The sequence below is a fragment of the Equus asinus genome, chromosome 20 (assembly GCF_041296235.1).
Source record: "Equus asinus isolate D_3611 breed Donkey chromosome 20, EquAss-T2T_v2, whole genome shotgun sequence".
NCBI classification, from domain to species: Eukaryota; Metazoa; Chordata; class Mammalia; order Perissodactyla; family Equidae; genus Equus; species Equus asinus.
In genome coordinates, this window is record NC_091809.1 from 83,959,539 (window position 1) to 83,972,476 (window position 12,938).

At 39.3% G+C, this 12,938-nt stretch overlaps 1 protein-coding gene across 10 annotated transcripts in view; it reads left to right on the forward strand.

The window, feature by feature from the left end:
• Positions 1-12,938, forward strand: part of C2CD3 (C2 domain containing 3 centriole elongation regulator) — a 137,123-nt gene that overhangs the window by 65,729 nt on the left and 58,456 nt on the right. For all 10 annotated transcript variants that reach the window (XR_011495824.1, XR_011495825.1, XM_070490711.1 and 7 more), the window contains 2 exons: positions 9,931-10,199; positions 10,738-10,827. Coding sequence is in view for 8 of the 10 variants with exons in the window: in XM_070490711.1 (XP_070346812.1) it covers positions 9,931-10,199; positions 10,738-10,827 (359 nt within the window). In the remaining 2 variants the exon portion in view is untranslated. The remainder of the gene's footprint in view (positions 1-9,930; positions 10,200-10,737; positions 10,828-12,938) is intronic.

Here is a 12,938-nt window from a genome sequence, read left to right on the forward strand (position 1 = left end):
CATAATTGACAATAGACAGGCTGAATGGCTCCAGACAGAGGAAGAAAGAGAACTAAGAATTAAAAAAAAACGAGGAAAATCTCCGAGAGATAGTGGATTCAATGAGGAGTAACCACTTAAGGATCATAGGAATTCCCAAGAACGTGGAAAAGGAAAATGGAGCAGAAGTGTGCTTAACGAAATTATTGACGAGAACTTTCCAAATCTAGGGATTGACGGAGAAATGTGTATAGAGGAAGCTTTCAGATCTCCTAGATTTGTCAATGTAAAAAGACCTACTGCAAAGCACATAGTAGTACAATTGGCAAGAAGGAAAGATAAAGAAAGACTACTCAGGGAAGTAAGAAAAAAAAGGAGAATAACCTACAAAGGAGCCCCTATCAGACTTTCAGCGGATTTCTCTACAGAAACCTTACAAGCTAGGAGAGAATGGAGTGACATAGTCAAAGCTTTAAAAGATAAAAATCTTCAGCCAAGAATATTCTATCCAGCAAGAATTTTCTTCAGATATGAGGGAGAAATTAAATCTTTTACAGACAAAAGTTAAGGGAATTTGTAACTAAAAGCCCTCCACTACAAGAAATCCTCAAGAAGGCTTTCATACCTGAAAAAAGGGAGAAAGGGGTCACAATCCACAGACTAGGGAGACCAATGGATAGAACCAGAACAGGATAGCAAATATTCAACTATAGCATTAGGGTAAAGGTAAGGAAACTACCAAAGCAAGGACGATCTTATCACTCTAACTACAAATTTATAACACGAGTTGAAATAAGAAATGAAAATAATTATTTAGGAGGGGAAGAGCAAAGGGTCTAAATCAGTATTGGCCAAGTAAGTAAGAGACCACCAGAGAATAGACTATATTATACACAACATTCTAAATACAAACTTCAGGGTAGACACTAAAATAGAATACAGAACAGAGTCACAAATCATAAATAAGGAAAAATCTGAGAAACCCAGCATAAGAAACTGCAGTATTAAATGGGTAGGCTAAAGCACACAGGAAAAGAAACAAAGGAAAACAAGATAATGAGCGACAGATTGACAGCATTAAGTCCACATGCATCAGTAATCACTGTCAATGTAAACGGATTGAACTCTCTAATAAAAAGACACAGAGTGGCAAAATGGATTAAAGAACAAGATCCAACAATTTGTTGCCTCCAGGAAACACACCTCAGCCCCAAGGACAAACACAGGCTCAGAGTGAAGGGCTGGAGGACAATACTTCAAGCTAATAGCAAGCAAAAAAAGGCAGGTGTTGCAATTCTTATATCAGACTAAGTGGATTTCAAAATAAGACAGGTAAAGAGAGACACAGAGGGACAATATATAATGACAAAGGGACACTTCATCAAGAAGAAATAACGCTTGTAAATATCTATGCACCCAACACAGGAGCACCAAGATTCATAAAGCAACTATTAACAGACCTAAAGGAAGATGTTAAAAACATCACAATAATAGTAGGGGACCTCAACACCCCACTCACATCAATGGACAGATCATCCAGACAGAAAATCAACAAGGAAATAGTGGAGCTAAATGAAAAACTAAAACAATTGTACTTAATAGACATATATAGATCACTTCACCCTGAAAGAGCTGAATACACATTCTTCTCAAGTGCACATGGAACATTCTCAAGGATAGACCATATGTTGGGAAACAAGGTAAGCCTCTACAAATTTAAAAAAATTGAAATAATAACAAGCATCTTCTCCGATCACAGTGCTATAAGGCTAGAAATTAATTATAAGAAAAAAGCTGAGAAAGGCACAAAGATGTGGAAACTAAACAACACACTACTGAACAAGCAATGGATCATTGAACAAATTAAAGAAGAAATCAAAAAATACCTGGAAACAAATGAAAATGAGAGCATGCCATACCAACTCATATGGGATACAGCAAAAGCTGTATTAAGAGGAAAATTCATCACAATACAGGCACATCTTAACAAACAAGAAAAATCCCAAATAAGCAATCTTAAACTACACCTAACTGAACTAGAGAAAAAAGAACAAATGAAGCCCAAAGTCAGCAGAAGGAGAGAAATAATAAAAATCAGAGCAGAAATAAATACTATTGAAACGAAAAAGGCAGTAGAAAGGATCAATGAAACAAAGAGCTGGTTTTGTGAGAAGATAAATAAAATTGACAAACCCCTAGCCAGACTTACAAAGAAAAAAAGGGAGAAAGCTCAAATAAACAAAATCAGAAATGAAAGAGGAGAAATAACAACAGACTCTGCAGAAATACAACGGATTATGAGAGAATACTACGAAAAACGCTATGCCAATGCAAGGGATAACCTAGAGGAAATGGATAAATTCTTGGACTGCTGCAATCTCCCAAAGCTCACTCAAGAAGAGGCAGACAATTTGAGCAGACCAATCACAAGGAAAGAGATTGAAACAGCAATCAAAAACATCCCAAAGAATAAAACCCCAGGACCAGATGGCTTTCCTGGGGAATTCTACCAAACTTTCAGAGAGGATTTAATACCTATCCTTTTCAAGCTATTCCAAAAAATTAGGGAAGTTGGAACACTTCCTAACACATTTTATGAGGCCAACATCATGCTGATACCAAAACCTGACAAGCACCCCACGAAAAAAGAGAACTACAGGCCAATATCACTGATGAACACAGATGCAAAAATTCTAAACAAAATCTGGGCAACCTGAATTCAGCAATACATCAAAAGGATCATACATCATGATCATGGGGGATTCATACCAGGGACACAGGGATGCTTCAACATCCGCAAATCAATCAATGTGATACACCACATCAACAAACTGAGGAATAAAAACCACATGATCATCTCAATAGATGCAGAGAAGGCATTTGACAAGATCCAACAGCCATTTATGATAAAAACTCTGAACAAAATGGGCATAGAAGGGAACTACCTCAACATAATAAAGGCCATATATGACAAACCCATAGCCAACATCATACTCAATGGGCAAAAACTGAACGCCATCCCCCTGAAAATAGGAACAAGACAAGGATGCCCTCTATCACCACTCTTATTTAACATAGTGCTGGAGGTCCTGGCCAGAGCAATCAGGCAAGAAAAAGGAATAAAAGGAATCCAAACAGTGAGGGAAGAAGTGAAACACTTGCTGTTTGCAGACGACATGATCTGTATATATAGAAAACGCCAAAGAATCCATTGGAAAACTCTCAGAAGTAATCAACAACTACAGCAAAGTTGCAGGGTACAAAATCAATTTGCATAAATCAGTAGCATTTCTACACTCTAATAATGAACTAACAGAAAAAGAACTCAAGAACACAATACCATTCACAATCGCAACAAAAAGAATAAAATACCTCGGGGTAAATTTAACTAAGGAAGTGAAGGACCTATATAATGAAAATTACAAGGCCTTTCTGAGAGAATTGGATGACGACATAAGGAGGTGGAAAGACATTCCACGTACGTGGATTGGAAGAATAAACATAGTTAATATGTCCGTTCTACCTAAAGCAATCTACAGATTCAACGCCATCCCAATCAGAATCCCAATGACATTCTTTACAGAATTAGAACAAAGAATTCTAAAATTCATATGGGGCAACAAAAGACCCCGAATTTCTAAAGCAATCCTGAGAAAAAAGAACAAAACGGGAGGCATCACAATCCCTGACTTCAAAACATACTACAAAGCTACAGTAATCAAAACAGCATGGTACTGGTACAAAAACAGGTGCACAGATCAATGGAACAGAATTGAAAGCCCAGAAATAAAACCACACATCTATGGACAGCTTATCTTCGACAAAGGAGCTGAGGGGATACAATGGAGAAAAGAAAGTCTTTTCAACAAATGGTGCTGAGAAAACTGGAAAGCCACATGTAAAAGAATGAACATTGACCGTTCTTTTTCACCATTCACAAAAATAAACTCAAAATGGATCAAAGACCTAAAGGTGAGACCTGAAACCATAAGGCTTCTAGAAGAAAACGTAGGCAGTACACTCTTTGACATCAGTATTAAAAGGATCTTTTCAGACACCATGTCTTCTCAGAGAAGGGAAACAATAGAAAGAATAAACAAATGGGACTTCATCAGACTAAAGAGCTTCTTCAAGGCAAATGAAAACAGGATTAAAACAAAAAAACAACCCACTAACTGGGAAAAAATATTTGCAAGTCATATATCCAACAAAGGGTTAATATCCATAATATATAAAGAACTCTCACAACTCAACAACAAAAAATCAAACAACCCAATCAAAAAATGGGCAGGAGACATGAACAGACATTTCTCCAAGGAAGATATACGGATGGCCAATAGGCACATGCAAAGATGCTCATCATCGCTGATCATCAGGGAAATGCAAATCAAAACTACACTAAGATATCACCTTACACCCATTAGAATGACAAAAATATCTAAAACTAATAGTAACAAATGTTGGAGAGGTGGAGAAAAAGGAACCCTCATACACTGCTGCTGGTGGGAATGCAAACTGGTGCAGCCACTATGGAAAACAGTATGGAGATTCCTCAAAAAATTAAAAATAGAACTACCATACGATCCAGCCATCCCACTACTGGGTATTTATCCAAAGAGCTTGAAGTCAGCAATCCCAAAAGTCCTGTGTACCCCAATGTTCATTGCAGCATTATTTACAATAGCCAAGACATGGAAGCAACCTAAGTGCCCATCAACAGACGAATGGATAAAGAAGATGTGGTACATATATACAATGGAATACTACTCAGCTGCAAAACAGAACAAAATCATTCCATTTGCAATAACATGGATGGACCTTGAGGGAGTTATGTTAAGTGAAATAAGCCAGCTAGAGAAGGCTTATCTGTGTATGACTCCACTCATATGAGGAATTTAAAAATGTGGACTAAGAACAGTTTAGTGGATACCAGGGGAAAGGTGGGGTGGGAGGTGGGCACAAAGGGTGAAGTGGTGCACCTACAACACGAATGACAAACATTAATGTACAATTGAAGTTTCACAAGATTGTAACCTATCATTAACTCAATAAAAAGAAATTTTTAAAAATAAAGTAAAAGCTAGACCCCTTAAAATGGCTATAAGAACCCACGTGATCTGACCCTGATATCTTTCTGACCTCATCTCCTCCTGCTAGTCTCCCCTCTGCTGCTCCCTTCAGGGCACTGGCATTTTATTGCTTCTGAACACACCAAGCTCATGTCCCCCTCAGGGCCTTTGTCTTACTTTTTTCTCTGTCTGAAACACTGTTTCTGTATATAAACAACGTGCCCTTCCTTTACCTCCTTCAGTATCTTTGCTCATACTTCTCTCTACCTTGAATGTTCTTCTTTTTGTCTGCTAAACAAATGCCTATTTTCTTTCAAGAGTTTGCAGCTTCTTTGCAGCCTTCCTTAATCTCTCCCTATATGCAGACAGAATTGGTGCTTTGTCCTTTGTCTGTTAGCATCTTGGTTGCAGCACACATCACTCAGTTTCAATTATTTGCATACACGAGGTTCCCTCCACTAGGCTGTGAGTTCCTCTGGTCACAAGCACTGCCTGAACTTCTGTCTGCCCCCCAAACACATAGCATAGTTCTGGCGCATAACACATGCCCAGTGAGAAAGAGGACTAGGTCATGCTCCTGCTGTAGACTAGTTCACTTCAGACACGTTTGTTTTTTTAAGGATTGGCACCTGAGCTAACAACTGTTGCCAATCTTCTTTTTTCTTTTTTTTTCTGATTTTTCTCCTCAAATTCCCCTAGTACATAGTTGTATATTTTTTTATAGTTGTGGCATGTGGGGCACCACCTCAGCATGGCCTGATGACTGGTGCCATGTCTGCGCCCAGGATCTGAACCAGTGAAACCCTGGGCCGCCAAAGCGGAGCACGCGAACTTAACCACTTGGCCACAGGGCCGGCCCCAGACACAAGTTTAAGAAAGAAGAAGCAAGTGCTCCTTAACCTTTTCCCTTGTTGTAACTCAGAGTGGGATTGTTTGCCTTTAACTTCATGGTTTCTAAATGACTAATTGAATAACTGCCCATGTGAGATTTGACGCTGAAACAGCTGGTAAAATGTTCAGACTAGTTAATGTTTTTCTTCATTAAATTCTCCAAATAGACATTTTCAGTAATTGCCCGAGAACATTTTAGTGTTAGTGTAAGTGATACCAGGGTAGTTTTTTAATCATGTCACTCCCTCGTATTAAAACTTTTCATGTTTTCCCATTGTCAGTAGCAGTGGTCTCGTAATTATTTTTTTTCTTTTGGGGGGAGATTAGCCCTGACCTAACTGCTGCCAATCCTCTTCTTTTTGCTGAGGAAGACTGGCCCTGAGCTAACATCCGTGCCCATCTTCCTCTACTTTATATGTGAGACGCCTACCACAGCATGGCTTGCCAAGTGGTGCCATGTCTGCACCCAGGATCTGAACCAGCGAACCCCAGGCCACCAAAGCGGAATGTGCACACTTAAACACTGCATCACCGGGCCAGCCCTTGATCTTGTAATTTTAATTGTGCATTCCTATTAATAGAAAAATTAAAATTTAGCATACCCTCCAAATATGTCTATACTTATTCGTGTATAAATCATCTTCACGTACTGCTATACTAATATATTAAATACATTATAAAGTATATCCTAGAGTTGTACAACTTTAATATATAAGAGAAAAAATAGAGAAATTTTAGGGGCTGGCCCCGTGGCCGAGTGGTTAAGTTCGCGCGCTCCGCTGCAGGCGGCCCAGTGTTTCGTTGGTTCGAATCCTGGGCGCGGACATGGCGCTGCTCATCAGACCACGCTGAGGCAGCGTCCCACATGCCACAACTAGAAGAACCCACAACGAAGAATATACAACTATGTACCGGGGGGCTTTGGGGAGAAAAAGAAAATAATAAAATCTTAAAAAAAAAAAAAATAGAGAAATTTTAATATTTTCTTCCTATGCCCAAATAGTTTACTCTGTGAGCCCTCCAGGTTGTACACAATCTACTTTGAGGGACTACTGGGCCACAGGATAAGGTCCAACCTGCTCAACTTGACATTCAAGACCCTTCAAAATATCTTAATGTGAATCTTGAAAGACGAGTAGGAGTTATCGAAATGCCCAAGAGAGCTGGAAATTATTCTGGTTAAAGAGAAGAACATGTGCAAAGGCATGAAGGCATGAAACTTATGTATATGGAGTACCTGTTTTGTGTAAGAGGCAACCATTCTTAAATATGGTGTTAAATTAACTACTATTTAATTGGCAGAGAAGGACTTGGAATTTAGATACTCAGTAGATCTCAGAAAGACTGAATAGATGAGAAACTCAGTAGTTCCTCTCTCTGGGGACTCATGGGCAAAGTCAGATTGGATGGCAAGCAGTTTGTTGGAAGTTCTGCATTTGGTCAGTGTTTCAGTTTCAAGAAGGAAGGGCAAGAAGCCAGGCCAGTTCTAACACGGCATTCTTCTGGTAGGCTGAGGGAGTTCCACAGGATATAAGGCAAAGGATGGTATAATGGAAACAGAACTGCGCTAGAAATCAGACGCATTGGCTTCTAGTCCCACCTCCTTCTCCCAGTAGCTGTGCATGATCTTGGGCTAGTTTCTTTACCTTCTCTGGGTGTCAATTTCTTCCTCCTGGGAAAATGGAAGTTGTGAACACCTCCCCTGATTTTATAAGAATCAGAGTAAAAATGAACAAATATGAAGTCACTTAATAGATTACCAACTGCTATCCAAATGTACAGATTTTTATGATTACTTCCACTTATATAGATAATTAATGTTACCTTTATTAGTCAGTAGAATATAGTAAAATCAGAAATAAATTTTACATTACCTCTTATTGAAGAGAGGAATTCTTGGTGTTATAAACTTACCCCTCCTTTGAATCTTCACTCTGGTATCCAAATAGCAGGTGCTCTGAAGTTAGCCTTCTGTCATCAAGAAACACCAGCCCTCATTTTGTGTGCCAGTGGTCTTCCTGAAAGTACACTGTCACTGTCTGTGTAAAGAAGTCACTTCTTTCTTTCTCACTTGAGTCTTCTAACTCACCTGATCTTTAACTGAGAATGAGTAGAAGCTTCCTTGGACATAGCTAGTAGTTTTTAAGTTCAGCGAGGGTAGGAAATTGTAGCTATTTTACTGCTTTATATCTAGTGCTGAACCCAGTGCATGATTTACAGAGCAGATGCTCAGCAAATAATTATTGAATGGGGCCGGCCCAGCAGCGCAGTGGTTAAGTTTGCACATTCTGCTTTGGTGGCCCAGGGTTTGCCAGTTCAGATCCCGGGTGCGGACATGGCACTGCCTGGCACGCCATGCTGTGGTAGGAGTTCCACGTATAAAGCAGAGGAAGATGGGCATGGATGTTAGCTCAGGGCCAGTCTTCCTCAGCAAAAAGAGGAGGATTGGCAGCAGACGTTAGCTCAGGGCTAATCTTCCTCAAAAAATAAATAAATAAAAATAATTATTGAATGAATGAATACACACCAGCTTGGGGCCTAGACTCTTTTGTCATTTCACTGCCATCTCTGAGATTTTACTATTAAGAGTCCTTTCACTGCCCATAGGCAGGTTCTCTGCTTTGTATATGTTATCTAGTGTAATTTTTACAACATTTTGAGTATTTTATCATTTTTTAGCCACTGCTAACATTTGATTTATTTCCATCTCATTTTTCCTAGGCATAATATACACTTCATAGTATGCTGTTGTATGGATGTACACCAATCTACTATTGATCATTTTGGGTTAATTAATTTCATTAGAAATAAAATTGCAATAAGCTTCCAAATACACATACATCTTTAGTATCTGTTGTATCCTTATGCTGTGCTCATTTTAGTGAAGAGGAAACTGAAACTTGGAAGAGGTTGAATAACTTGTCCAAGGTCACACATTTAAGTAAATGGTGGAACCAGGATTTAAACTCAGATCTGTATAACTCCAAATTATTAAGTGCAGTAAGGAACTTAGGGGAAGCAACCCCTAAGTCTACTTTGGGGCTATCAGGTAAAGCTTTAAAAAGAGGTGACCTCTTTGCCTAAATGCAATTTTATACCCTTGGGGAATTTGGGATAAAGGAATTTGTCTCACACTATACCCACACACGAAAGATTTGACTACTCTTTATAAATGTGCAGAATGTACAGATTGTCTCTCTACATCTTGGAACATCTGTGCTGAGAAAGAGAAAAGCAGCCCCTGACATATGGGAACTGATCTGACACTCATAGCTAGGCTTTGGTGTTTTCCTGTTGAGAGTAAATAATCTCACAGAACACCAGCATCAGACAGGATTGCTCTGTGACCATTACAAATGAGACAAAAATAAGACTACTCCGTAATCTTGTCTAAGTACAAACCAAAACAAGGTGATTATGAAAACCACAAATATACCCAGCATCCCCTCATCCTAGCTAAAATGAGTGGCGGCTGCTGCTTTCCCAGTTACAGCTTTAGCCTTTTTCTAGTCTTTCCTCCTCCTACTTAAGATTACCAATCCAGAGCAAAGCCCTGCTTCCTTGAACATGCCTCCAAATCAGCTAACCTGAGCCCAGTGCTATCAGTCATTTCTGTTACCTTCTTACTAAAGTGCCCCATGATTCTCCACGGTGTGTGTTCTACCTCATTATGATGAACAGCAAACCCCACTTGTTCTACTACAGTTGGTTTCTGGTGGTCTTTGGCTGAGGAACGTTGACAATACAATGGAGCGTCCTTGGAGTGTCACTCTGCTAGGCAGATGAATGTTGTCTCCACCCATCCTCATACACATACACTGTGATATCTAGATTACCAAGAAAGTACATTGTGGCACTGCCAAAAGCCCAGATAGGAAACTGGTCAGCTAATGTTCTTGATGGCCTCATAGTATAGTGGAGAGGTTTTTCTAGGCAGTCAAGCTGATTTCTGATATTACCTTCTTTTTGTTCCCATGCTTCTTCCCTGCAGGGCTTTGGCTGAGCAGGAACCAGCTCTACAGTTTAGCGCTACGGTCGGGGTCAATGCCTTTGTTACCACTCATCTCTCCTTCCTGCCCAAGGGAGAACAGCGCCGCACCCGCCCTGTGGCCTGTTCCTTCTGCCCTGAGTTCTCCCATCACATTGAGTTCTCATGCAACTTGGTGACTCAGCGCTGCAGTGGAGAGGCCTGTTTCCTGGCAGAGCTGTTGGAGTTTGCAGAGGTCACTTTTGCTATTTATCATGAAGATACTAAGTCAGGTAAGCACCAAATGACTCATCACAATCAAAATTAAAAGGGTCTCTGTTTTGAATGGTATAGCCCTCCCTAGGAGATACATGCTGAAGTGTTGAGGGGTGAGGGGTCATATTCTCTGCAACTTACTTCTGAAGCAAAATAAGTAGAATGTGTATTGAGTGCATGTGAGTATGTGTGTGTGAGAGAATGGAGAGAGAGAGAAAGCAAATGTGTCAAGATGTTAGTGCATGAATCCAAGTGAAGGGTATATAGGAGTTCATTGTAATATTCTTGTAACTTTTCTGTAACTTTTTTCAAAATAAAGTGATTTAAATATCTCTCTCTATATATACATATAAATGATTAATGATCTAATTAAAAATTATTTAGAAAGCATTGAAGCTTTGACTGGAGTAAAATTATCTCTAATGTATCTTCCAACAGTGGTGATTTAGTGAGATTTAGTGAGTGTAAATGGAGGGTTATGTGGATATGCTGTAAACACAAGCCCTTTGGTCAGTAGACTACCAAATAATTTCTCTTTTTTGTTTGATTTAACAGCTAGTAGTATAGCCAGTATCCACTCATTGAAAGAGTATCTGCTTGGAGTAGTAAAGGTTCCAATGAAAGAGCTGCTGGTCAAGAGATCTGGTAAGGATCCTGGATCGTCACTTTCTAATCCTACTCTTTTCATTCATTTCTCTTCAGAAGATCATCTTGTCTGGCTCCCTTGCAAGATATGCAAAAGAAAATATGACACCTTGTCACATGCTCTGGCTTCTCCCAGCTACCTCCAAAGTTTTCTCAAAAGCATTTTAGGTCCTCTCCTAATCATTTTAGAGGCCTTCTAATAAAGCAGAGAAGCTCAAAACATTGTACTGTCATCTTACTCCAGGAAAGATGATGAGGATACTACTAATAATAAATATGATGATACCTGTTACATTATGTAGCGCTTTGTAAAATGTTTTATTAGATCTTATTTGAGACTCATGATAACCCTACTTGGCGGGGATACAGGATCTTGTTTTCATTTGACAGATGAGAAAACTGAGGCTCACAGAGGTTAAGTGATTTGCTAAAACCACACAGCTAGTGAGTGCAGTTCAGTCATGCCTTACTTAACAACGGGGATGCATTCTGAGAAATACATCGTTAGGCAATTTCATCATTTTGTGAACATCATAGAGTATAGTTACACTCATCTAGATGATATGGCCTACTATACACCTCGGCTATCTGGTACTAACCTAATGAGACCACTGTTGTATATGCAGCCTGTTGTTGACCGAAAAGTCGTTATGTGGTGCATGACTGGACTGGAAATCAAATCCAGATTCAGCCCTTCTTTTTCACTATACTCTTTTCTCTCACTGAAGAAGGAATAAGGGTATGGAGTAAAGACCCCAAAAAAAGGCACAACCACCAAGGCAGTCTGGAAATATTGATCCCATCCTGCTTACTACTAGCTACTTATTACTATTGACAAAGTGACTTTGACCTCTCTGAGCACCAGTTTTCTTAGCTCGTGGATGGAAACGGTTATTACTGACAAGTCTACAAGCTAGGAATTGGTGAAATGGCATATATAAAGTACCTGATACATAGTAGGTACTCAGTAAATGTTAGCTTTCCTTCTCTTGCCCATCTTCCTCCTTAGGATTGTGTAATCTAGTTTCCAGAATTCTATCACACATCTCCCAAGTTTCAATGTGAATTGAAATTTGAGCAGTACTCGAATAAACAGATACTGTATGCCTGCCAGAGAGAAGTCTGTACAACTTAATATAGGGTTCAGAGCTCACTTCTGTCACTGGTTGTGATCTAGAACAAGTCACTTCATCTCTCAGATCCATAGTTTCCTCATCGATAAAAATGGAAATAGTAAGATCTCCTTTGCAAGATTATTGAAGCATTCAATGAAATTATACATCTGAAAGATCTTGGTATGGGGCTGGGCACACGTGGGACACCTCAGTTTCCTTCCTTCTGAACCTTACTACAGAGTTTGTCAGGGAACAGGCACCATCCAGGAAATCCTATCTCTACAAATTAAATTTAACCCCTTAGAAATAAACCTCTTAGACAGTATGGGATATGTCGTTTGTCTTTGTATTCAGTGTTATTCTGTTTTGTTTTCTCCAGCTAATAATCCCAATTATAGAATCACAGAGCAAAAAGAACCATCTAATCCAGCAGTTCTGAAGTGCTGAAATGGTGTGAAATTTTGTGTTTGTGCGTTTTTCTGGGGATAAATTTCATTAGAGCTAAAGGAGTCTGTGACCAAAAAATGTTAAGAACCACTAGGTTGTGGGGAAATCAGTACCCAGAGATGAGAAATTACTAAAGCCAAGGCCACAGGTTCTTAGACTGACCAAGCAAAGGAGTCTTAGAGACCAACGAGTGCAGCCTCCTCATTTTGCAGACAAAAACTGAGAAGGCCCAGAAAAATTAAATGCCTTTTTCATAAGTCATAAAACCTTACGTGACCTTTGGCATGTTAATCTCAATAAGTCCAAATCTTCTCATCTATGAAGTATAATTAATAAAACCTTCCCCAGAAAATTGCAGTGAATATTATTATACCAGTCCACAATCTGTTTCATAATTGTGACATCCACAAAGCTCAGAAAATCAAGTTTTTTATTAACTTAAGCAGCCAAATCTGACTCAGCTGACAGGAGACTATTTAATCTTCATTTTCTTTTTTTTTTTTTTGAGGAAGATTAGCCCTGAGCTAACTGCTGCCAATCCTCCTCTTT